Source organism: Eretmochelys imbricata, chromosome 10, assembly GCF_965152235.1.
Source record: "Eretmochelys imbricata isolate rEreImb1 chromosome 10, rEreImb1.hap1, whole genome shotgun sequence".
Classification (NCBI taxonomy): Eukaryota; Metazoa; Chordata; order Testudines; family Cheloniidae; genus Eretmochelys; species Eretmochelys imbricata.
Window position 1 is genome coordinate 79454149 of NC_135581.1, and position 26533 is coordinate 79480681.

The 26533-nt window shown below is 40.6% G+C and overlaps 1 protein-coding gene across 3 annotated transcripts in view; it reads left to right on the forward strand.

Annotated features, from left to right (window-relative positions):
* MAP2K1 (mitogen-activated protein kinase kinase 1) overlaps positions 1-26533 on the forward strand; it is a 67874-nt gene that overhangs the window by 12651 nt on the left and 28690 nt on the right. For all 3 annotated transcript variants that reach the window (XM_077827588.1, XM_077827589.1, XM_077827590.1), the window contains 4 exons: positions 17607-17817; positions 21458-21604; positions 25316-25393; positions 26008-26059. In XM_077827588.1, the coding sequence (XP_077683714.1) occupies positions 17607-17817; positions 21458-21604; positions 25316-25393; positions 26008-26059 (488 nt within the window). The remainder of the gene's footprint in view (positions 1-17606; positions 17818-21457; positions 21605-25315; positions 25394-26007; positions 26060-26533) is intronic.

Consider the following 26533-nt stretch of genomic DNA (forward strand, 5'->3'; position numbering starts at 1 on the left):
CATGGGCTGCAGCTGTGGGCTAATTGAGCCACAAGTGGCCCATGGGCTGTGGATTGAGAACCACTGGATTATACAATTGTGTTTGCAGTAGCTGGGTGGCGCAGCTTTGTAGTGTATAAATATATCCACTCAGACTGGGTTGAAGCCATTGGGATACTTTACATAAGGGATCTGAACATGGGTATCTGGAGAAGAAATGCTAATGCACTAAATGTAGTGATGTACGTATGAAGGCCCATTCTGCTTTGAAATAAAAATATAGTTCTGCATCACAGAAATGGATTATTGAATACAAAACTGTTTAGGCCCTTAACAAAGGGAAAGAGGTCAGCTGTTCAGTGAAGGTTATTTAGTTGCTAAAGGATTGGATTGTTACCAGAGTACAGAGGGCTTTATATGTTTGTTGGTAAGGATTAAACTAAACCTTTGGAAAATGGATAAAGTAGCTTGAAAAAAATCTCTCGTTTGATTTTTTTTTTTTTTTGGTATAGTGTTTGCTTTTATGTATATTGTTGGTAACTTGGAGGTGGGGAAAAAATCAATGATTTTTTAAAAATTAGAATTTACCTTGATTACAGCTAGGCATTATTATTATTTTATTAATGACTAACATCATGTGAAGTGAAATTTTGCTTGTTTTTCAAGACAATTGAATCAGATTTAAAGCACCCTCAAACTTTAGGGAAATTCAGACCCAGATGTGGATCTCCCTTCCATTATAAATTATTAAATGGTGAATTTTTCTGGTCATGTCAACTGTAAGTTAATATTTACTGTTAGTACATCATGATGTATTGTATACCATGGAAACATTGGACTATTATTAGTCACTCTTCAAAGCTTTCTGGATATAGTACTTGCTATAAAAATTTTGAAAACCTGTAACTTCCTGGTATTCCATCCTAATGAAAAGTCCCATAGAACAGACTGGCAAACCATAACATGTATTTTTACTGCTGAGGGGCAGTCTGTGTATCCAAAAGAATTTCCAAAGAACCCTTTAAACCTATTCAAGGGACACAGGATAAATGTTTTAAAACGTATTCTTTAAGTGTTTTGTTAATCACTCTGTATTAGAACTGAAATAATTTTGAAAATCTAGCATTTGCTTTCTCTGAATGTTTGTTTGTCTCAGTCATTCAGATCATGTGACTGGCCTGCAGAAGTTCTAATTAGATATATCCACATGTGTTATGGATGGGGAAATTGTTTGTGACATGCAGTTTCTTTCAACAGATTTATATTAGATAGTTACTTGTCAGAAACTGGATCAGAATTCATTTAAGATTTTTTTCTTATTTTTTGTTATAAAAACTAATTCCAAGTGCAACTGAGTAGGAATGAGTGCCACACTGAAGACATGTCTATATGGAAACACACAGGAAAGTTGAGGTGAATCAGCTGAAAATGTGAAGTCAGTGCACATAAATTTAAAAATTAGTTTAACCTTAGTTTGCTGTAACTTTGAACTAAGGACATGGATGCCTGTCTGAGAGCATCCACTTGGGAGTTTAATGCACTTTAATGTACGTACATAGATTTCACATCTTTGATTTGCCTTAACTTTCTTGAGTGTCTCTATGTAGACAACCCTTTACAGTAGTGTACATCTTTAACAATAAGATCATTAGTTTAATTCAGGAAGAGGCTGCAGCAGCAATAGTTTCCATATACTCTGCACCTTGGGATCAAATTATTTTTCTTGATATAGTTTTCCAAAGGTGAGACATGGGTAACTCTCACCACTCAAACAAAATCTGTATGAAAGCTGAAGCAAACTTTTTTTTTTTTTTTAAATGGAAAATGTGTAGCTAGCTTGAAGTAGTAACTTTATGGCTTAGTCTATGCTTAAAAGTGAGGTCAACATAGCAGTGTCAGTCAGGGGTGTGAAAAATACACACCTCTGAGTGCCACATCTATGCCAACCTGCTGCAGAGGAGCATGTGGATTGGATGGAGACTTCTCTTAGAGGAATGTTTATTGATAGAGATTCTCTAGGTTTTAGTGAGGAGGAGAGGATGGAAGAGGATAAAGTATGGGCCAGATCAGACGAGAAACATTCACATAAAAAAGAATCTGACACATCAGAAAAGGGCAGAAAAATAAACAGTGACAAGTTTTTAAAATGCTTGTACACAAATGCTAGAAGTCTAAATAATAAGATGGGTGAACTAGAGTCCCTCGTGTTAAAGGAGGATATTGATATAATAGGCATCGCAGAAACCTGGTGGAGTGAGGACAATCAAAGGGACACAATCATTCCGAGGTACAAAATATATTGGAAGGACAGAACAGGTCGTGGGGGGGCGGGCAGTGGCAATATGTGAAAGAAAATGTAGAATCAAATGAAGTAAAAATCTTAAATGAATCCACATGTTCCAAAGAATCTCTATGGATAGTAATTCCATGCTCTAATAAGAATATAACGGTAGGGATCTATTATCGACCACCTGACCAGGACAGTGATAGTGACGATGAAATGCTAAGGGAGATTAGAGAGGCTATCAAAATAAAGAACTCAATAATAGTGTGGTATTTCAATTATCCTCATATTAACTGGGTACATGTCACCTCAGGACAAAATGCAGAGACAAAATTTCTCGATACTTTAAATGACTGCTTCTTGGAGCAGCTGGTACAGGAACCCAGAAGGGGAGAGGCAACTCTCGATTTGGTCCTGAGTGGAGCGCAGGATCTGGTCCAAGAGGTAATTATAACAGGACTGCTTGGAAATAGTGACCATAATATAATAACATTTAACATTCCTGTGATGGGAAGAACACCTCAACAGCCCAACTACTGTGGCATTTAATTTCAGAAAGGGGAACTATGCAAAAATGAGGAAGTTAGTTAAACAGAAATTAGAAGGTACAGTGACTAGAGTGAAATCCCTGCAAGCTGCATGGACACTTTTCAAAGACATTATAATAGAGGCCCAACTTAAATGTGTACCCCACATTAAAAAACACAGTAAAAGAACTAAAAAAGAGCCACTGTGGCTTAACAACCACGTAAAAGAAGCAGTGAGAGATAAAAAGGCATCTTTTAAAAAGTGGAAGTCAAATCCTAGTGAGGTAAATAGAAAGAAGCATAAACACTGCCAAATTAAGTGTAAAAATGTAATAAGAAAAGCCAAAAAGGAGTTTGAAGAACAGCTAACCAAAAACTCAAAAGGTAGTAACAAAATGTTTTTGTTAAGTACATCAGAAGCAGGAAGCCTGCTAAACAACCAGTGGGGCCCCTGGATGATCAAGATACAAAAGGAGCACTTAAAGATGATAAAGTCATTGCGGAGAAACTAAATGAATTCTTTGCTTCAATCTTCATGGCTGAGGATGTTAGGGATATTCCCAAACCTGAGCCGTCTTTTGTAGGTGACAAATCTGAGGAATTGTCACAGATTCAAATGTCACTAGAGGAGGTTTTGGAATTACCGTAATTGATAAACTTAACAGTAACAAGTCACCGGGACCAGAGGGCATTCATCCAAGAGTTCTGAAAGAACTCAAATGTGAAATTTGCGGTACTATTAACTATGGTTTGTAACCTGTCCTTTAAATCGGCTTCTGTACCCAATGACTGGAAGATAGATAATGTAATGCCAATATTTAAAAAGGGCTCTGGAGGTGATCCCGGCAATTACATGCTGGTAAGTCTAATGTCAGTACTGGGCAAATTAGCTGAAACAATAGTGAAGAATTAAAGTGTCAGACACATAGAAGAACATAAATTGTTGGGCAAAAGTCAGCATGGTTTCTGTAAAGAGAAATCATGTCTTACTAATCTATTAGAGTTCTTTGAAGGGGTCAACAACCATATGGACAAGGGGGATCCAGTGGACATAATGTACTTACACTTCCAGAAAGCCTTTGACAAAATCCCTCACCAAAGACTCTTACGTAAATTAAGTTGTCATGGGATAAGAGGGAAGATCCTTTCATGGATTGAGAACTGGTTAAAAGACAGGGAACAAAGGGTAGGAATAAATGGTAAATTTTCAGAATGGAGAGGGGTAACTAGTGGTGTTCCCCAAGGGTCAGTCCTAGGACCAATCCTATTCAACATATTCATAAATGATTTGGAGAAAGGGGTAAACACTGAGGTGGCAAAGTCTGCAGATGATACTAAACTGCTGTTAAGACAGATAGTTAAGACCAAAGCAGACTGTGAAGAACTTCAAAAAGATCTCACAAAAGTGATTGGGCAACAAAATGGCAAATGAAATTTAATTTGGATAAATATAAAATAATGCACGTTGGAAAAAATAACCCCAACTATACATACAATATTATGGGGGGCTAATTTAGCTACAACTAATCAGGAAAGAGATCTTGGAGTCATTGTGGATAGTTCTCTGAAGACATCCGCTTTTTGACTGCCGCTGCACACTGCGTGAACAGGATGTGGAGAATATCTTATTGCCCTTATATAAATCCATGGTATGCCCACATCTTGAATACTGTAAACAGATGTGGTCTCCTCATCTCAAAAAAGATATACTGGCATTAGAAAAGGTTCAGAGAAAGGCAACTAAAATGATTAGGGGTTTGGAACGGGTCCCATATGAGGAGAGATTAAAGAGGCTAGGACTTTTCAGCTTGGAAAAGAGGAGACTAAGGGGGGATATGATAGAGGTATATAAAATCATGAGTAGTGTGGAGAAAGTGAATAAGGAAAAGTTTCAGAGTAACAGCCGTGTTAGTCTGTATTTGCAAAAAGAAAAGGAGTACTTGTGGCGCCTTAGAGACTAACCAATTTATTTGAGCATAAGCTTTCGTGAGCTACAGCTCGCTTCATTGGACGAAGTGAGCTGTAGCTCACGAAAGCTTATGCTCAAATAAATTGGTTAGTCTCTAAGGAAAAGTTATTTACTTGTTCCCATAATATAAGAACTAGGGTCCACCAAATGAAATTAATGGGCAGCAGGTTTAAAACAAATAAAAAGAAGCTCTTCTTCACATAGCGCACAGTCAACTTGTGGAAATGCTTGCCTGAGGAGGCTGTGAAGGCTACGACTATACCAGGGTTTAAAAGAGAACTAGATAAATTCATGGAGGTTAAGTCCATTAATGGCTATTAGCCAGGATGGGTAAGGAATGATGTCCCTAGCCTCTGTTTGTCAGAAGGTGGAGATGGATGGCAGGAGAGAGATCACTTGATCGTTACCTGTTAGGTTCACTCCCTATGGGGCATCTGGCATTGGCCACTGTCGGTAGACAGGATACTGGGCTGGATGGACCTTTGGTCTGGCCCCAATATAGCCATTCTTATGTTTTTATGTTAACCTAACCCTAGTGTGGATGCAGCTATGTCTGTGAGAGAATGCTTCCATCAATGTAGCTAATGTCTCTCAGGGAGGTGGTCATACAATGACCAGAAAAACCCCTTTGTCAGAGTAGACTGCGTCTACAGTGATCTTGCTATGCCAATACAGTCTCCATAGTGTAGACATACCACGGATGGGCAAACATTTTGGCCCAAGGGCAACATCGGGGTTGCAAAACTATATGGAGGGCTAGGTAGGGAAGGCTGTGCCTCCCCAAACAGCCTGCCCCCTGCCCCCTATCCACCCCCTCCCACTTCTTGCCCTCTGACTGCCCCCCTCAGAATCCCCAACCCATCCAACCCCCCCCTGCTTCTTCTCCCCTGACCGCTGCCCCGGGACCCCACCCCCTACCCAACCGCCCCTTCTCCCTGTCCCCTGACTGCCCCGACCCCTATCCACACCCCCACCCCCTGACAGGCCTCCTGGGAATCCCATGCCTATCCAACCCCCCCTGCTCCCTGTCGCCTGTCTGCCCTCCAGGACTCCCCACTCCCTTACCATGCTGGAGCCAGCCACATCGCTGTGCTGCCCGGCAGGAGCGGCAGGCCAGAGCGCTGGCGGCGTGGCGCGCTGAGGCTGCGGGGGTGGGGGGACAGCAGGGGAGGGGCTGGGGGCTAGCTTCCCTGGCCGGGGGCTCAGGGGCCGGGCAGGACAGTCCCGCCTCTGAGACATACCCTATATAACAAATCAAACCTTATCTGTTGTCTAAAACATTTGAAACAGTTGTGAATTGTGTGTGAGCTGCGTACAACTGAATCATTTTAAGTAAAATTCTAGTCTTGGTTGAGTAAGACCACATCTTGATTATCATATACAATGATAAAATGATTTAGCTAATGCCTTTGGTGCTGAATACTTCATGATCAGCAGTATGTTCAGAACATTCCTCTTCTCTCTAGACATGTTTTAATGAAATTTCTAAATTTACCCTTTTTAAACCTCAGTTGGTGAAAGAGGCTAACTGAAACCAGTATTTGCTTTACTGTTTAAGTAAAACTGTGGAGATGTTTCAGAGAGTCTGGGAAACATGCCACCCTGAGCTCTTGTACGTAATGTAGTTGTAGCCGTGACAATCCCAGGATATTAGAGATATGAAGTAGGTGAGGTAATATCTTTTATCGGACCAACTTCTGTTGGTGAGAAAGACAAGCTTTCGAGCCACACAGAGTTCAAAGTAGGTCCTGAAGAAGAGCTCTGTGTGGCTTGAAAGCTTCTCTCTCTCTGTTTCTCACCAACAGAAGTTGGTCCCACAAAAGATATTATGTCACCCACTTTTTCCACTGACCAGCATTTTTGCACTCTGTAGTCTGCTAGCTGAAAATCACAGGGCCTGTGATTACCCATAATTCCCATCTACTTCAGTTGGAGTGATGGATGCTGAGAACACCTGCAAATCAGGCAATTGGATTTTTTGTGCCACTAAGCAATACACTGTCACACTCCAGCTCTTTCTTTACTGTAACTTGAAATCTAGGACAACTGTATTTTAAAGTCTGTTAGCCCAAGACCTATCCCCATCATTACCATCCCAATCTGTATCTCCTGTTCTTATATAGAGAATATATATATACAGAGATTAATAGGACAGTGGAAAAACAGGACCTCTGTAAGCACAAATAGATTGTTGGTGCTTACAGCTGCTACTGTAATTTCTGAGAGATGTTTACTTTCTATTGCAGTACTGTTTCTTCTAATCCATCATGTAGGTGTATGCTTCTGTCTATAAGCAAAACCTAAATTGTCTGTTTCAAGATTACTGTTGATTATGATGGGGGGAGAATGAATTTTCTTCAGTTATTTCTGAGTTCTTATTGAGTTTTCAGTATCTTTTGTTGCTGTTGGTTGTTTTAACCTCTGGTTGAAACCCTTTTTTATAGCAAACTTGAGTTTGGCGGTAAGGTCTCCCTGTGGAGGTCTTGTTAATTGGGTAGAAGCAGTTAATCACATTGTCAGTTTTTGCACCATCATCAGTCCCCATGGCTTCCCTTCTTCCTGTGATCTGCTCCAGTGTCTGTTTTGTTTCAGTTCAGTTCATACATGTTACTGAGACTGTCTCCTCGAAAAGCATATGTTTCAGGTTTTCTGTGACATCAGGAACGCTGTGGCAAAGGAGGAAGAACCAAGAGAAGGATTCTTGTTTTTTTCAGTCCAATCTATAAACTACTTTTGCAGATTTATTTTGTGCCGTTGGTTGCAGAGCCCTTACTCTGCAGGATTGTGCCAGAGCCCTTCAACTCATCTGGCCACCTCTTTTCCTTTGTCTGAAGTCCATATCTTCCAGCTTTTGAAGATTGAGGACATGGATTGTCAGTATGGAGAGAGAATATTATACAAAACAAAATGTGCTTGGCTATACTTTCTTTTTACATTCCTTCTATCATTGAAAGTCTGGTTTTTAAATAGAGCTGTTTCCATTTTGGTCCTCATTGATGTTTGTGTCCTGATGATACTAAACCTGAAAATGTGTCTTAATCCATCCCAGAAATGAGGTGATGGCTAATCTGCAGGCAATTCCTGACACTAACCTTTTTTATTTATGGGCTACTCAAGGGCATGCTGGAAATTGAGCAGTTTCTTTGATGACTGACTTCAGTGGCAGCCTTTATATTCTGGGCTGATCCTCAGTGGTTTAAATCAGTGTGGGTAGCTCCACCGATTTCAATGGAGCATCTGTTACAAGTTATCTTTAAGAAGGCTTATGTTTCTACTTGGAAGAAGCAGGAGGAAAATAGATTGAATCTCTTCTTTCCTTGGCAATATATGAGGACTTCCTCAAGATCCTAACATACTTCTGGCTTCTTGTCTAATCTTAGACTCTCTGCATTGCTTCTTGGGTAGGTGGCAATGGGAGGATGTTGGAGGCAGATCTGGACCAGGCATTAAAGCAGAGGTGGGCAAATTACGGGTGGCCCGTGGGACCTTCCTGACCGGCCCCTGAGCTCCTGGCCCGGGAGGCTAGTCCTCGGCCCCTCCCTCACTGTCCCTCCTCCCCCACACCCTCACCTCGCCGCACTGCTGGTGCAATGCTTGGGGCAGCAAGCTCCTGAGGCAGCGCAGCTGCAGAGCCCGGCCTGACCTGGTGCTCCAGGCTGTGCAGTGGCATGGTTGGCTCCAGCCGGGCTCCAGCCACCGGCGCTCCAGGCAGCGTGGTAAGGGGGCAGGGAGTAGGGGTTTGGATAGAGGGCAGGGGAGTTCTGGGGCGGGGGGGGCATGGACAGGGGTTGGGGTGGTCAGAGGGTGGGGAACAGGGGGTTGAATGGGGGCAGGGGTCCGGGGGGGCAGTCAGGAAGGAGGGGGGTTTGAATGGGGTGGTGGGGGAGCAGTCAGGAATGAGAAGACGGGTTGGATGCAGTGGGGGGGGGGCACGGGTTCCAGGGGCAGTCAGAGAGAAGGGGTGGTTGGATGAGGCAGGGGTCCTGGGGGGGCAGTCAGGAATGAGAGGAAGGTTGGATGGGGTGGCGGGGGGTAGTCAGGGGTGGGGGTTTTGGGGGCGGTCAGGGGACAGGGAGCCGGGGGGGTGGATGGGGAAGGGGTCCAGGGGGAGGCATCAGGAGGCAAGAAGCAGGTGGGGGGGGAATCTGGGGCAGGGGCCGGGGCTGGGCCACCTCTGGCTGTTGAGGGAGGCTCAGCCTCCCCGAACCAGCCCTCCATACAATTTCTGAAACCCGATGCGGCCCTCAGGTCAAAAAGTTTGCCCATTCCTGCATTAAAGGCTACTTCTGACTGGATACATTCTTCTCGCATTCTTCCTAGCTGCTGGGCAGGTGTTCAGTAATTTGGCATATGCTGAACTACTGTTTTGGAGGAAGCTGTTAGCATAATATGAATTTATTTTGTGGTAGAATTTCTAGAAATTGCCCCTCTAGTTCATCCTCATCAACCCTCAAGGCCTCAGAGAAATTCAGACTGAAGGAAAATGTAACCTCTTATATCATCTGGGGCACATCACATCATCATCTTTGCCTCAGTTTCTCCATAGGTAGATTGGAATAATGATACTTGCCTTCTGTTCTATAGTTCATTGAGTTCTATGGATCTGATGTGGTATAGTAGAGCTTATTATTTTTTATTCTTCAGAGGAGAGGATCCTAAAGAACAGAACATGATTTAGCTTTTACAGAGTGTAGTGAGAATAGGAATTGTGGCCTTTAATTGGTTACTATCAATTACCATATCTTCACTGGATAGAGCTTGATGAGTTTTCTACTCTGTCCCCCCAAAAAGCATTCTTTTAAACTTTGTTATGCTCTTTGTATGAAAGAAGGGATCAACCAGATGCATAGGAAGGAACAGGTTGTGTCCAGGCATGTGATAAGTTTGCAGTCCTGTCTGTGATTGCAACAGAAACACTGCGCAATAGTTTTTGCAAAGTGATAGAGCAGTTTTGTTTCAGTGGAACTACTCATGGAGTAAAATACTACTCTGTGTGAGTCAAGGTAGCAGAATCTGGACCTTCGACCCCTATTCAAGAAAGCAGTGAAGCACAATCTAGTTACATTCAATCAATACCTAACATTGAAGTCAGTGAGGTGGAAGCACATACTGCAGGGCTTTGCTGAACTGGGTCTTACAGTTGCCGACACATATGAAGAATCCTATTTTGGATTTTTTTCTTTTATCTCTATTAAATAGATGGACAGATAAATTTAATGCATTGGTGCGAAATATCGGTTGTCCAGTCATTGTGAGCATTAATTTTGAAATCAAATCTATTGTAAAAACGGAAAATAGATTAAATTGACAGAATGTACAGAAATTACTGTTTTTGTGCCAAAGAACAGAGTCCTTTGCACATTTTGAATGAATTTACATATCTTGGATACATCTTTGTGGACTGTGTTCTGGCTGTCACTTTGTCTTTCAAAATGTATAAGATGTCCTCATGATCTTAGTTCAGAATTTTTTTCAGTTCCCTGATTGCTGTGGTTCATGCAAATCATGTAGTGCACTGCCTACTTTCTTTTTAGAGTTGACAGGTGTGTAGGCGCGTAGAAAAGCTTTCCTGTCACTGTTCCAGAAAACAGCCTCCAGTAGATCTGAAGGATACTGTACCTTCTTCTGCAGTCACAGAATTGCACCTCTTTTTGAATAGATTGTAAAAATACACACAGCTAAAATGAATAAAAATCAGCAACTGAACAAGTATTTGAAGTATTCAGGCACAAAGATTTACAGATAACGTATTACCTCAAAAAGTATTTTAAGAGTATTAACGTTGTGGTATATTATTAATTATTCTGTCACGGATGTGAATCCGAAATGATCTTACCCTCTTTTAAAATGTAAATAGAAATCTATTTGGTTTGGTCTAATGGGTTTGGCATTATTGGTAGTGTGCTTTGAAAATGAGGAGTTCTTTTCTGCTTCTCTGGGGCTAGATTGTGATATTACCATCTAGCACAGAGTAAGCGGCAGCAGTCTCCTTTCCTGTCTCCCAGCTGCTCCAAGGAGGGAGTATGCTGCTTCAGGTTTCCAGGTTCACTGTCCAGATTGATGGGCCTTAAAAGTGACATAGCTTAAGTGGTAGCATCTGGATGACATTTTGCCCCTTCAGGAGTCCCTGGTGAGATTATGTACTGCACCTTTAGAAGGCCCAGCTCTGTCCTCAGGGACAAGTAGGGACTAAAGTGGATTTTAGCCAGCTGTTCACCCTCCAGATTCTGGACTGCTCAAGGGGCCCTTTGTCTAATTTAGTTGGCCCTTGGGGCCTGTCTAAATTATGGTAGCCTTTCTGGGCTTCCCTATGGGCAGCAGCACTGGCCAGATTCTCCACTGGTTCTGTGCTGTTGGCCCTGCCTCTGACACATTCCTTCTGATTCCAGCCATGCTCCTGGCGTACCTCTGTGCTGTGACTGAGAGAGTGACAGCCCTGGCCAGAACTGGGGCTTTTACCGGGTATAAAGGGGCCAGCGTAAGATTATGAACCTCTCCCCATGTATGGCAATATTATTTATTGATTGATGGGAAGCTGATCTCTGCTACTACTCACACAAAATCTGAAAAAGTAGCCCCAAATACATACATACTTTGCAAGAAAATCCTGCCTTTTTCAATTGGTCCGCATACATATACCTAAATTTAACTTAGACGTATGCACAGCACATTTGTTCTGGTTTGACTTTATTGCAGTGAATTGCTTCGAAATGCAAAAGCAGAATTGTGAAATTACTGCAGTTACAGAAATGTTCCTTGTGCAAGAGGCTGGGAATTATGTCTACAGTGTTGTATCTGAGGCCACGTCTACACTACCCACCGGATCTGCGGGTAGTGATCGATCTATCGGGGATCGATTTATCGTGTCTAGTGTAGATGCGATAAATCGATCCCTGATTGCTCTGCTGTCGACTCCGGAACTCCACCAGGGTGAGGGGTGAGAGGCGGAAGCGGAGTCGACGGGGGAGCGGTGGCCATAGATCCTGCGCTGCGAGGATGCGAAATAAGTGATTCTAAGTCGATCTAAGATGTGTCGACTTCAGCTACGCTATTCTCATAGCTGAAGTTGCGTATCTTAGATTGAACCCCTCCCTGTGTATACTAGGCCTGAGGGCAGGAGGGAAGAGGTAATGCAACATACCCCAAGAGAGTTATGACTAGGCAGGATGGGAACGGAGCCAGCCCCCAACCCTGTAAACCTAATACCTTGATACTGGTGTTGCATTTTCTTTAAAAAGACATAAGTTCTGCTGCTCAGTTGTTGTGTTTTTTCCACCTTTATTGCCCTAGAAGGCATTCTGTAGGCATAGTCCCTCCAGCCTGACTGTTCAGGCATGGCACTTTATAGAATTACAGGGTGCCTTTAACAAATCGAGTGACATTACTACTGCTCTGTTTAGATGATCATGGCTACAAAATCTGGACTCGTTCACTACTGCAGAGTGTCTAATATCTGTGCTTGTGCTGGAAAGTCATAGAAATGAATTAAATGGTAGCACCTGTTTTAAAATAATACTTGGAATACTGAAACATTGGATGGCTTGATTATTTCTTGTTTTGATGGAACTCTGGCAAAGGCATAGCTTTTTGACAATGAAAAACTGACTCCAAGACCGCATACAGCAATGGTGATGAATTTTAATAGGTAGTTTTGTCTTTTAATAAGAGTGTTTTATATAAAGATACAGTATCTACCAGACTTTTTCACAGTCAATTACTACCTCTTCCCGCTGATCAAGCTGCCTTAATGTTTCTCACAGTGCACTGGTCTTAAAGACACTGGTATATGAATTCCCCATAATCTTCCTCTTCGTTTGTTTTGTAAAATTTCATATGCAAGGCCCTGGGACGACAGATCTAAAGAAACTTGGGGATCTGTAGGACTTTCTTCATTCCTCTTGCACCATGTTCCTCACTCTACAACTTAGCTGTTATGGGGAATTTCACCTGGTAAGGATCGAAAGAATCGAGATTTTCCTCTGCTCTTCCAGACTTCTAAGTTCCCTGGGTTAATTCAAATTCTCAGCCTTTGAGAACTTAACTACCAATGTGGTGTTGCTAGAGATTTTTTTTTAAGTCGTGCAGATCACCCTTTCCCTGACTAACTGAAATCTTATACTGTATTTCTTATCTGTGGCAATTGATAAGGATATTCCATATGAGCAATATGGCAGCTGTAAGATTTGCAAAGAGAAAATGCTGGATTAGTTGGAATTTTTCTCTTCCTCAAAAAGGATATTGAAAAGTCGTCTGGCATCCTGTCTGTATATGAGTCTGGTTTCTTGGTCCTTCCAGTTGTGTATTCCTACCACTGAGAGAGAATCTCTTGTTTCCTCTGACTGGCCTTCAAGAGGGTGCACGAGCCCCTTAAAGGGAAGCTTTGTAGCAGGCCTTTTGTTAGCAAGTGTAACAGTCCCCCTCAAGACTACTTGCAAATAAAGACGTGGATTTTGGCACCCCCTCCCCCAATAGTCAGCGGCATACAGACCAGATTTTCTAAAGTTGTTATTCCCCATTGAGGCCAGATTTTCAGAAGACCTCAGTTCCCATTTAGGCACCAAAGTCGGTGGCCAGAGCTGAACATGTTGAGTGCTGAACGCTCTGTTATTTAGGCATATGCTTTTCAAAAGTGCTTAAGTGACTTAGGAGCACAAGTCCATTGAATTTCAATGAGACTTGTCCTTCTAAACAACTTGAGTGCTTTAAAAAATCCTGCCCTAGGTGCCTAAATAGGATCTGAGGTCTTTTGAAAGACAGGCCCCAGTTATGGTGGCTGAGCGCTTGTACATCCGTCTTTGAGCTCTTTTGAAAATCTGGCCCTTTGTGTTAGACCCAGGACAGTGTGTCTTCTGCATAGAAATCATGTTAGACAAAAATGATTCTTTGGTTTAATACACCTTAATGGACCATATGTTCTTGATCATCACAGGCCCTATTTAATGCAAATAAATAAATTAAGTAGCTGAAAAGGACACTATGAAGGAGTTCAGTTTTAATGGGAGTGTACTGAAGCTCTGGGAAGGTGCTCCAGGTGTCCATAGGGAGACATTTTAAAGGATGCAAAATTTGGATGGGTGACCCAAAGAATATCGCTCTCCTCACCCTCCTGTAATTTTGTAGCTTTCCCATAAAGCATATAGAGCTGTACTTCCAAAGTGTATTTATCTGTCTTTGTATCTCTTTATTACACAATATGTTCAACATTGGTTAGGAATGTGCATGGAATATTTGTTGTTTAGTTCTGCTTCAGTGACCAGGTGGGTGAGGTAATATCTTTTATTGGACCAACTTCTGTTGGTGAGAGAGACAAGCTTTCAAGCTATACAGAGCGCTTTTTCAGGTCTGGGAAAGGCACTCCGAGTGCCACAGATAAATACAAGATCGAACAGCTAGTTTAGCATAAATAGTATCAGAGGGGTAGCCGTGTTAGTCTGGATCTGTAAAAGTGGCAAAGAGTCCTGTGACACCTTTATAGACTAACAGACGTATTGGAGCATAAGCTTTCGTGGGTGATCCGATGAAGTGGAGCATAAGCTTTTGTGGGTGAATACCCACTTCGTTGGTATTCGTCGGAAGTGGGTATTCACCCACGAAAGCTTATGCTCCAATACTTCTGTTAGTCTATAAGGTGCCACAGGACTCTTTGCTGCTTTAGCATAAATTAGTTAGCACATATGCTAAGGGACCATTCAAGGTGAAGTGGCCCATGACGAATGGACACTCTGGTCTCTTACTGGCGAGCTGTGAGTGTAGCACATGGCCATTTGACTAAACTATAACCTGCTGAAGACTTTAGCTGACATGGTACACTCTCTGACATAGTAAATGGACATGAGGTGAGTGGGCCTGTCAGCATGTGTTCTTTGAAAACATGAGCTGCTTATTCTCATCTGTCAGCAAACTTCCGGTGCAGGATATAGAATTTGCTTGCATCAATGCTCAAGAGTTTACTGTAACATAATAAAGGGTACTTAACTCCTGTTAATCATTGCCTGCTCTTATTTTTATCATGTAATTATCTCAGTAAGAAAAGAAACGGAGGACAGCTGCATTCCCTGAAATATATATTTTACTTGACCTGATGCTAAGTTATTTTTCACTGGGCATATTTGAGAAAATTCTAGTTTGCTAGTTGGCTTTTAGTCTTATGCTTGGGAAGTTAGATGAGGAAAAAGTATGCCTCTTTCTTTACAGCTCAACTTTACAATAGTGTCTGTCTGCTGGACTCCTTTAGCTATTGGGCTTTTCTACATGGGAAAATGTCTTGTTACAGCTATCTTGAAATAGCTATTCCATTATAGTGATACTGGTGTAAATCCCTGTGTGGAACTTGATTCTGGTATAATTACTCTGCTTCCAAATTATTCTGTTTAATTTCTGAATAAAATCACTTTGATCCCAGAATAAAGTGTCCACACAGGGACTTAAAATGGTATTACTATAGTGCAGAAAAATGATTATAGTATAGTTATGCCAGGAAATTTTCCCATGTAGACTAGTTCATATGTAAAGTAGCCTTGCAAAATTACACTTGTCCAGGGTGAGTAGATTGTGCATTTTTCTTTTCCTTCGTTCTTTTTTATTAATAAGTGAGTAAAATATTATATTTCTGCTCATCCTCTTGGTAAGGGTGGATGAGCTGATCTTGTGCTTCCGTTAGCAAATCACTATTAAATTCAGCATTATTGCAATGAGAATAGGCTTCAGTACTGGAGAAATAGACCTCAGGAATTCTCATACTCTGTATACAACTTGCTTAATAAAGGGATAATGCTTAGAAAGAACTAAGTTAACCTTAATTGTGTCTTGTCTAACTCAACCATTCAGACTTCTAACTGATCTAAGAGTAGGGTGGCGTACAAATCATGATTGTGATCATATTCAGGGAAAGGGCTGTTAACAATGCCTAGGTGTGGTTTTGGTTTTTTTAACTCTTTCATGTTCAGATGGTTGGATTAAGTTTTCTCACAAATGGGCTCTTAATTGAACCTGCTTACCCCTTCTTGATGCTAATTCCATGTCTGCTGTGGAAGCTCAAAGAGGGATAACTTCTAATTTTGGGTGCTCTCTTTGGCTCCGAAGGAGCAGTTTAGCGGAAGTGAAGTGAGGGAAGTCATGTGCCTGATAATTTTACCGTCCACTCAGACTTATTGCTATATTAAGATAATTTGTCGCTGCTGTTTAGAGTGGTCTGTGTCTGGCTGAGAACTCAGAATGCATCTTCCCTTCAGCCATGGTTTCGAAAGTGAATAGTATTTATAAAGTGATGCTTATAAATGGTTTTGCTGGATATCATCCTTCACTTCTTTAAAGTCATCCCTAGAGAAAGTGTTCCTGCTGCATTCTCTAAAAGGCTGTGAGCCAGCTCCTGAATCCCTACTCTCACAGTACTGAGTTCATTGGGAATGTTGCCTGGGTAAGAGCTTCATGATTTGGCTGAGCAATAATTTGAAGGCTTGTCCCTAGATATTTGCTGCAGCTGCAATTTATTATTATTGTTGGATTCAGGAATCGCTGTATCTGCATGGATTCTTGTTCAGATGTACTATTTCTTAGATATGAAATACTTTTAAGATCTGGAGTTAAATTATGGTTTGTTTTCTTCATGTAGAAGTTGAATGTATTGGCTGCTGTCCCAAATTTAGCTGTCCTTTGAATTGCTATATTCGGCTCTTTATTTTTCTACCAATATTAAATCCAAGCTTTCTGGTTGGCATGTTATTGACCAGAATAAGCGGTGAACTTGAAACCTTTTTGACTGATTGAAGCAGTTTATTTTGTCCCTGAAGTGGCTATTTTATGTATGTATTTTCTGTTTGTGCATGATTTGAATGGCTTAATTGCTTTATTCTATTGGCTATGCTTTATTTGCTCCTGTTCTCTGCCTGTGGTACACAAAAATTTAGTCTCTGGAGGATTGTAATACTTTGGTGTAATACTGGTTGTTGGGGTGATGTGTGAGTATTAGGTGGTCTTGGTGGCCTGTGACATACAGGAGGTCAGACGAGATGATCTGATGGTCCCTTGTGGCCTTAAACTCTCTGACTTTCTTTGTATCACAATGCAAGTGAGAGGTTTTTGAATGGATTGTCAGATCTTTAATCACATGTGAAGATCAGTGTTTAAAACATTCAGACAAACTTTGCAGGAAGTTGCATATCACCTATTAAAAATCTGAATCCAAAAATAGTTTGTGTGGAGGTGGTATAATATTCATCAAACCATTAACTAGTACTGCGGAGTCATTGAACCCACTAGGTGGATCAAGGAGTTCCACCAGACATGAATTTGGTCCAGTGCCTCAAAGAGGAGGGGGATAGACATTATCTAGCTACTTTTGTATTATTTTGTCTGTACTGAAACTATTTAGATACACCAAGGACCTAGTTGTGTGACTCTTGTGAGAGCACGTAAGACGTGATCCGGCAAGATGATGCATGTAAGTGTAAGGATTCAGGGTCTTACTCCAGTAGTCTTTGATTTCAGTGGTACTGCTTCTCTCACCCCTGCAACATTGTTTAGGCCTGGTCTACATGTAAAAGTTAGATTGATTTGGCTATGTCATTCAGAGCTGAAAACTTCACGCCCTGACTCCCGTAGTTAGATTGACCTAACCCCCAGTGTAGATATGGATAGGTTGACAGTAGAGTTCTTTCAGTGACCTAGGTACCACCTCTCAGAGAGGTGGATTAACTATATTGATGCAGAAACCCCTTCTGTTGATGTTGGAAGTGTCTATACAATGGTGCTGCAGTGCCATATCTGTGCCGCTGTAACGGCTGTAGTGTAGACATCTCCTTAGTGAGATCAGATAGCTTAATCAAATTATGCTCTCTTTGCTGCATAGGACAAATTTAGAGGCGCTGCAGAAGAAGCTGGAAGAGTTAGAATTGGATGAGCAGCAACGTAAACGTCTTGAAGCTTTCCTTACTCAGAAGCAAAAAGTTGGGGAACTGAAGGATGACGACTTCGAGAAAATCAGTGAACTGGGAGCAGGAAACGGCGGTGTGGTCTTCAAAGTATCTCACAAACCTTCTGGCCTCATTATGGCAAGAAAGGTGAGAACCTCCGTGGCAACAGGAGCTTTAATGATGCCTTTTCAAAGCTTAGTGCCCATCACAAAGTGACATTGACATACAGAATATTACTAAAGACCACTTCCAGGAGAAGTGGAGATGCCTTCTCAAAATAGCAAAGGTCAAATACTTCTTTAGCCTCCACTTCCCCTATCTGTGGAGATGGTATTATGTTCCATGTTGTCGCGATGAAAGGCCAATAATCCCCTCCCTTTTTTGTTAGCAGCTTCTCATATTTTGTAAAGTAAGAGGTATTTTATTTACTGCCAAAAATCTTCTCTCTCTGACGCAAAATCTAAATACACGATAGAACCTCACTAATGACTAGGATATCCACAACTAATTACTAAATGTTTTGGATTAGCATAGCGGCATATCCTGTCCCCTAAGCCAGGCTTGTGTACAGAGGCTTCATACGTTTTACACTGTTGGGGTTGGAGGAGCGGGAAATTCTTCTCCTCATACTTCTCCCTCCACAGGCTGCCGAAGAGGAGTAGACCTACTCTGTGTCTGCTACTGCACCGTCAGGGCTCCTTTATTGTGGAGCAGGGGAAATGGCCGATGGAACCGCTGTCTCAGCCCCCCTGTCTCCTTCACTGGAATTCAGGAAGAGCCCCTTGTCTGTGTGGTAGGAATACACTGCCACAGGAAGAGCTCTTTCTGGCGAAATAAAAAATGTAACTGTATGCATTTGGCAAGTGTCATGTAATTATTTAATATTGCATAGCATGCTAGTAAATCATGATTATTAATCATGTTTATTAGAGTAGCAACTAAGGGCCAACCAAGAATAGGGTCCCATTGTCCTAGGTGCTGCAAAAACCTAGAGCAGCAGACTGCCCTGGCCCTGAGTAGCTTGCACTCTCAATAGACAATGCAGACAGGGGAAAGGGATAAACACACAAGTAGCATGAACAATGTGATGGTGATAACATCATGTTATTGTCACAATTTATTTATTGTTTGAGATGGTTTTAGTTAAGAGGGGATCAGCTAAATGGAAAGTGGAAGGGAGAATAGGGTGGGGGGGGTGTGTGGAATGAAGCTGACTGAAGAGACTGTCCTGGTGGGTGGGAAGAGAGGGAGAAAACAGCCAATCAGCACAGGGCAGAGGCTATTGGAGAACTTTCTGCAGTTCTCACTAGAATATCCAGGGGTCCTGAGGTCCCTCCTTTGGCTACTTCTGGTTCTACTGGCCAGAGTCTCTGGCTGCCTGTTCTCTGCAGTTTCCCCCCAAGGTCATATGGTGGTGTGGGTTGGGGAGTGGAGGTGAGGCATCACTTGGACCCTAGTGCCCCCAGTATGGAAGAGGGGTCTCCCCTCTACAGTTCTGGGTCCAGGTGGTTGTTGGGGGCAGGGACTGTGATGGTTCAGCTCCATTTAACCCCCCCCCCCCCCCCAACGCTAGTGCAGCAGTCTGGCAGTTTCTGTAAGAAGAGTAGATTGAAAACTTTCCATCAAAACTCTTTTTCATCTGAAAAATTGGATTTCAGGTACATGAATTTTTTCATGAGAAGTGTCCGCGTTTTGTGGAGGTTTTCTTTACTTTCACTGAAAACAAAAAAACCCTTTGATTTTGAAATGCTGCTCTGGTATCTCATGAGAACTGTAGTTCAGATGCCTTTTTCCCCCCGTTCTCTATGTGCTGGGTTCCCTGGCCAGACTACATCTCTCATGAAGCACTGTGGTCAGGAACATCTATTATGCCCTGCTTTGGCTCAGCAAGAGGGGAGGTCATCATAAATCACAGGAGATGTAATCCAGCTATGGAGCCCCTGGCCCAGAAGGGAATGGGGCATGAGGCACCCACATTATAACCCTTGTGAGGCACCATGGCAGAATTTCAAAATCCGAGTTTTCAGCTGAAAGTTTTTAGTTCAAATTTTTGGCTCAAAAGTCCACCATTTCCACAGAAAATTTTCAAGAAAGTGACATTATTTTCATTTGCATCAAAATTTTCCATGGGGGAAAAAAAACAATTTCCAATCGGTTCTCTTCAGTAATATACATCGTTACAATGTTCTACTATCAAAGCTGTGGGAATCAAGGCGAGTTGGCCCTTTTTCAGGGTGAGACTTCTGAAGCTTGCAGATCAGTGAGAGTCTCTTGCACGGAACTGATTTACTTGATTTTTTTTTTTCACTCATTTTATAAAACGTTTAGAGGGAATTTCAGCCTAGTTTGTGTCATTTGACACTTAATTGATTTAATAGCCTATAGGTGATATCTTGGCTTAATTGCTTTTTTTTTAATGTCCCCAGTACCATTTGTTTTCCATAAAGTATTCTCAGAATCTGCACTCTTTATGAGAGAAATAAAAACCCTTTATTTTGCATTAGGCAAAACATAGTCTAGCTAAAAAGTGTAATTTTATAGCTTCTCTTTAGATATATATTCATACTGATGAATTTTTTTTAAATGCCCAAGGTGTGACTGAATTCATTCTTCACTGAATGTATTTGGGACATTGCTTTGCAAACATCTGGACAGATGTCTTTCTGCAGCTGCTTGAAAGCTATTAGACCTTGTGACATATTTTACTATATAACTTCATTCGTGGATTTTTCTCAGTATACATAGTCTCAATAACTGAAATAGATCCATTAACCGTAAATAGATGGAAGAGGAAAAAAAAATGCATTGGAACAAAATGTTCCCACTGAACAACTTCTTGAAAAGATGAAAAATCCCACTCCTGGTAATATAAGTACTATACATCAGGTATTCTTTTATGCTATAATTAATGTCTCTCAAGAACTGTGATTGTCATAGAGCAAAGAGTAACATGTTGCATTTTAACAATTATAGTAGATTATCTTTTACTTATCATAATTAGAATTTTAATTTTTATCAAAAGAGCAATTTTCTTACTGCCACTGCAGGTTGGGAAGATTATCTTGCATTTTTATTTTTAATATAGTTGTTTTCTTTTGTGTTTTGCTTGTCTTTAAATTGAGGAAGAAAATGTCTTTACACAGTACTCTCATCTGCAATGTTGGGGCTTACTTGTATAGTTCTAGAATGTCAGAAATGTCCTCCACTTGAAAAATAAATAAATAAAAATCCACACCTTTGGTGCACTCACTGTATAATAAGACTTTTTTATATCTCAGTTGAGGTCTATTTGAGGTTGTGTTATTTATATTAAATTTGTTTTAGTTGAAATAGACCGTTCCCTAGTGGCCACACACATGCACAGAAAAGTTGCATATTGCAAATTGTATCCTTTGTCAGTTTCACCAGAAAAGCAAGCTATTAACTAGGCATGGAGACTGAGCTATCCCCTGTCTTCAGAGCCTTCTATTCATGTCAAGTTGGTACGGTTCATATGGGGAACTTTCATTGCTCTATGTGTACTGTATCCATTCTGAGGATAATTAGAACTTCACTCTCCATTGCTGTAAATCCAGCATCTTTTCATGAGCACTGGAATTTACATACTGTTGTTTTTATAAAGGGTACAAATATGGAACTCCTCTTCCTCCGCCCCGTAACAGGTATGCCTACAGTGCTTAGTATTATTATTTCAGTGGGTTAAAATAAATATTGTAGCATCCAAGTCATGTATTATTTTTTTTTAATTGTCACTGAGGGAACAATAACAATTTGATTTATTTTACAGTTAATTCACTTAGAGATCAAACCAGCTATTCGAAACCAAATCATTCGTGAGCTACAAGTTCTACATGAATGTAACTCTCCATACATAGTGGGCTTTTATGGAGCTTTTTACAGTGATGGAGAGATCAGCATTTGCATGGAACACATGGTAAGTACATGTGTATCTGTGTGTGTTAATCTAAATTTTGGTATCAGACTCCTGTGAATATAAAATCCAATAGATACCATATTCTGAATATATTCATAGAACTTCTGTTAACATGGGAGCCCTTTCTGCATGTATGAGGAGTGGAATATTGGAGTTCAGCTCTACCGTGAAAATCTGAGGACTTTGGATTTAGCATGGTTACAAGATGGTTATGTTTTTACGCCCTTTCCAGAGACTGATCCTGTCATATCTGTCATAGTCCTACAAAAGTCCCTATTTTCTTCTCCTTTATCCCTAGTCTTTGAGAATCCACATTATAGCAACCATTCTTACAGCCAGTCCACATGCTGTTTAATTAATCAGAGGCGTTACTGTTGAGGAGTGTGAGGGGAAAAATAATCTCATTTTGCAGCAACTACCAGCATCGGTGCAGCTCCACCAAAAGTAGCCATCATTGTGACCACCGGTGTAAAAAGGGGTCAGCTGTTTTTTACCACTTGAAAACGAGTTCTGAGCTGGGTTTTTTGACACAATGTTAAAAATACCTGGACTGTAATGCCAGTGGTGGCTTATCATTGGTGCAGCTTCTGTAAATATAGGTATTTAATTTTTCTAGTGTAGATACATTCCCTCTGTTCTCTCTGAAATGATATCTGCCCTGCCCATCATTTCTGAAATCTTAGAGGAAGTATAGGGGAAACTAGCAAGACCAGAAGCACCATAAACAACGGTTGTTTCATACCAACGTTATTTTTTTGACTTTTTTTCATTTTGATAGAAAAGTACACATTATTCTAGCCATCTGCCAACATTTCTCTAAGCCATATGGAGCCCAATGTTTAGAGCAATTTTTCTGTGATTAAAGGTCAATCAAATCCTTCCCTTGCTCATCAGGCAGAGGTGGCTTTGAACAATTTCTGTTCAAAGAACCACATTTTCTTTCAAATAAAATGGTATTTATAGAAAGAAGGTTTATTTTATTTTCTGGGGATATTATATGTGGTTATATTAATTTTGCCTTGACCTTCTTTAAAGGAAATCTTTAGGGAAAATGTATGGTTGCCTAGATGCATGTGATCACAATCTAATTTATTTTACTATGTGCAAACAGAATACGGTGCTATCCAATAATATATATATTTGATGCTTTAAAGAGGCCTATTCCCCAAAGTTGAAACCAATCTTGAGGAAAACTGAATGCGTGGAAATGCTTAAACATATAAAAACAGGAATGATGATTGGTAATTGTAGTAAAAATGCTTTGATAGATGCCCAAAAAGCACAATTCTGCAATCATGAAAGATTATTTCTATTAGTTAAAAGCCATCTTGGTTAAGAGGAGAGGTGAAATAAGTGCATGCTATGTGTGAGTGTGTATTACACATACAAATGGAGAAGCTGATAGCAATGAATACAAATACAGCAGTTAGGAAATGCAGACAATTGATAAGGGAAGCTAAACTTATCAGTCAGTAGGAGTAAGAACAATAAGAAGGAATAATTTTTACAGGAACAAAGAAAATCCTATCAATGCAGATTAAGGGGGGATTTAAATTATTGTCCAGCTGAAAATATCAGAAGTGAATCTTAACTTCAGCTAGCAACAAGTGCTTAACAAGCAAAATATTCGGGGTTTGCTCTTAAAAGCTGCTGAGCTCCTAGATTTTCATAGCAATTGAAGGTTTCAGAGTAGCAGCCGTGTTAGTCTGTATTCACAAAAAGAAAAACAGTACTTGTGGCACCGTAGAGACTAACAAAATTTGTTAGTCTCTAAGGTGCCACAAGTACTCCTTTTCTTATAGCAATTGAAGGTATCAGCACCTTGCAGGACTGGGGCCTGATTCAAAGGTCTATTGATTGCCTTGGAGAGTGAATCCTTCTCTCTGATGAATCAGTTTCTGAGAAAAAAGGACTACATGTTTTTTCTACATATTATGTAATGTATGTATTTTACATATATATATTTTTGCACTTTTTTCTATTGGTGCTTTTATTTCTTTTGGCTGAATTCACATCTGATTACATGAATGTGAGTACGACATTTAACATAGGCTCATATGCACTTTTTAAAATATTTCCCCTGGGAATGTTGGGGTGCACTCCTCTGAATTATAAAAGCTTGCATTGTAGCTTGCATACTGTATTGTTCTCTTTAGGGGTATGAAAAGTGACAGAGTACTTTCCACTGCTGTGTTTTGTAAAAGGCAGCAGAAAAATATTATCCCATGCCTGCGGATATGATTTCAAGAACTCTGGAATATTGCAAATCATCAGCCATGTAACTGGATCTTGCTTTTGTTTTAAAGAAATAAAATTTAGAAGTTCTGTTTTTGTTATGTAGTCTCTGTTCTAGAAAATCTGCACAAGGCTACTGTGAATTAGATCATAATCGGTTGCTAAAAATAAGTATCATTTATACAGCTTTTCTTCTCTGAAGCTCTTAGCAACAGAGTTGCTTGAATTTGAAAGGGTGTAAGTGCATGTGTTAGTAACTTATTTAACTCCGGTAAAATTAGTGGAGTAGTTACTCAACATGAAATCTGAAAAACAATTTTTTAAAATTTTTTTTCTGTTGGTGAGTCATAGCCTGTCCCTTGTGTCTGCATTTGGTGGTGTGCGTGACACATTGGCATCCTCCGTGACCATAAATACTGCCTAGAGTTCGTACGGGACTGGCTATCAGTGGGGTTCCAGGGAATATGCTATCGACAACCTCAGTGTTATTTGTTGCAAAAGAGAGAGGTCGATATTCCCAGATTTCTGAGTGCAGTGGAGCTGATAAATAGTTAAATAATTCCCTACCTAGTGCTCAAAGTTCTTCAGTAACTCCTGTTAACCTTTGAGGTTGGTCTTCAGGTGTCTTTCATAATTGCTATACTGTCTACTCCGAGTGTTAGGGAAATAGAATTACAGAATCAAAACATATACAGACAATGTATGAAAAAATTGTATATGGTTGATGCCTTCCCTATGTTCCTTGTCGTCTTAGATTATAAGCTTTCGAGGGTGTCCATCTCTGTGCACTGTACATAGCACAATGGGGTCCTGATCCTGCTTAGAGCCACTGTGTGCTACTGGACAATCTTCCTGTCTATTGTGTATATTACATCGAACTAGAGTACTGTATTTCCCATCCAGATAAAATGATTCTGAGGTCTGGTCTTGCCTTTATCCCAAAGATCAACTCAGACCATCACAGATCACAAGATATAAACCTTCCATCCTGTCTAAATCCTGAGCATCTAAAAGAGAGACAGTGGCACCCCATGGACATGCAAAGAACAGTTAAAATGGATCTAAATACAACTGTAGGCTGCGGAAATCTTACTGCACTCCTAGTGCTTTGTCACTGCTGGTCATGGCCAAGGCCTCCTTAGTAAGGAGAATCAGCCTGTGCATCGTGGAATTATACAAGGCCAGAAGACCATTAAATGACGCAAGGGGCCACCTCAGTGGTTGACAGGTCTCAGGTTGTTTGATCAGATTAGTATAAAACTGATTAACCTTTTCTAATGACCAGCTGCACTTTTTTCCCTGATACTCACCACTACAATATAAAGCAAAAAGGACAGTTTATTTCATCATGAGCAATGGGAAACAGCACATTGTCTGCCTTCAAAATTACAAGATTTTTTTCCTCCCAGACTGTAGGCTTTAAAATGTTTTGGATAAATATGATTAATGTTTTAATGTTCAAACACTTATTATTAGGATGGTGGGTCCTTGGATCAAGTACTGAAAAAAGCTGGAAGAATTCCAGAGCAGATTTTGGGCAAAGTTAGCATTGCTGTAAGTATATTTGTAATTTACTCTGGGAAGCAGGGACCAGATGTCTCCATATTATATTAGGATAGTGCCAGATCCAGAAGGCAAAAGCAGCTGGTTTGTGGGATTGAGGAAAATTTAAGTGGGACAGGCAAATATTACTGGGCTTTAAAGTGGTGGTTTTTTTTTTTTTTTTTTAAATACATGTCACCACTTTGTAACTAAGGGCATTTGGATGGATCACACACATTCCATTGCGTATGTTTGCTTTGATTTCCCGCTAAGGGATGTCAGCTGCTGTTACTACCACTGTGTGGGAAAAGAACCAGCAAAATAATTCAAATGGTCTGAAAAGACCGCCTATTAAAATGTTTGGAATGTTACCCTTTAAGTATCTGTACTGCAGTAGGTTGTGTCCATGACATTTCTGGTGGTTGTTTGGTTAACATTATTCTCTTTTATGGCAAATTGGAGTATAAATTTGAACATGACTGCCTTTATTTTCTCTTTCAATTCTTGCCATGGTGTATTGTGCTTTTGATTGTAGATGACATTTTGAAATTCTTGCTTGGACGAAACTCATGTTTTCATTTTTACTGGTTTTACAGCTTTGAAATGTTGAATTTTCTTTTCTCTAGGTAATAAAAGGTCTCACATATTTGAGAGAGAAACATAAGATAATGCATAGAGGTAAGACCATGCATTACATCCCTGGCTTCTCTTTTCCTTGTATATTGAACATCAATAGAAATCAAGAGATTTTTTTTCTGTTTGTTTTTCATGCTTTTATGTCTCATCTTGAATTTTTTTTCACCTGACATATTGTTTCTCCAAATCTCTTTCAACCATTAACCCTGTAGCTGGTGGGTGCTCTCACAACCTCAGTACGTTGCAGTTGTGATGAACATTCTTTGAAATGTTAGCATGCAGCTTCCATCGCATCACGTATGCAGTGGTGATGGTGTAGCTGTGTCGGTCCCAGGATATTAGAGAGACAAAGTGGATGAGGTAATATCTTGTATTGGGCCAACTTCTGTTGGTGAAAGAGATGAGCTTTCAAGCTTACCATCAGATAAGCCCAAGCCAATCAATATGAGACATGTAGGAATTGGTGTTTGTGTGATTACATATTTGATATACTCTCTTGCTTTATGAAGAAAATTG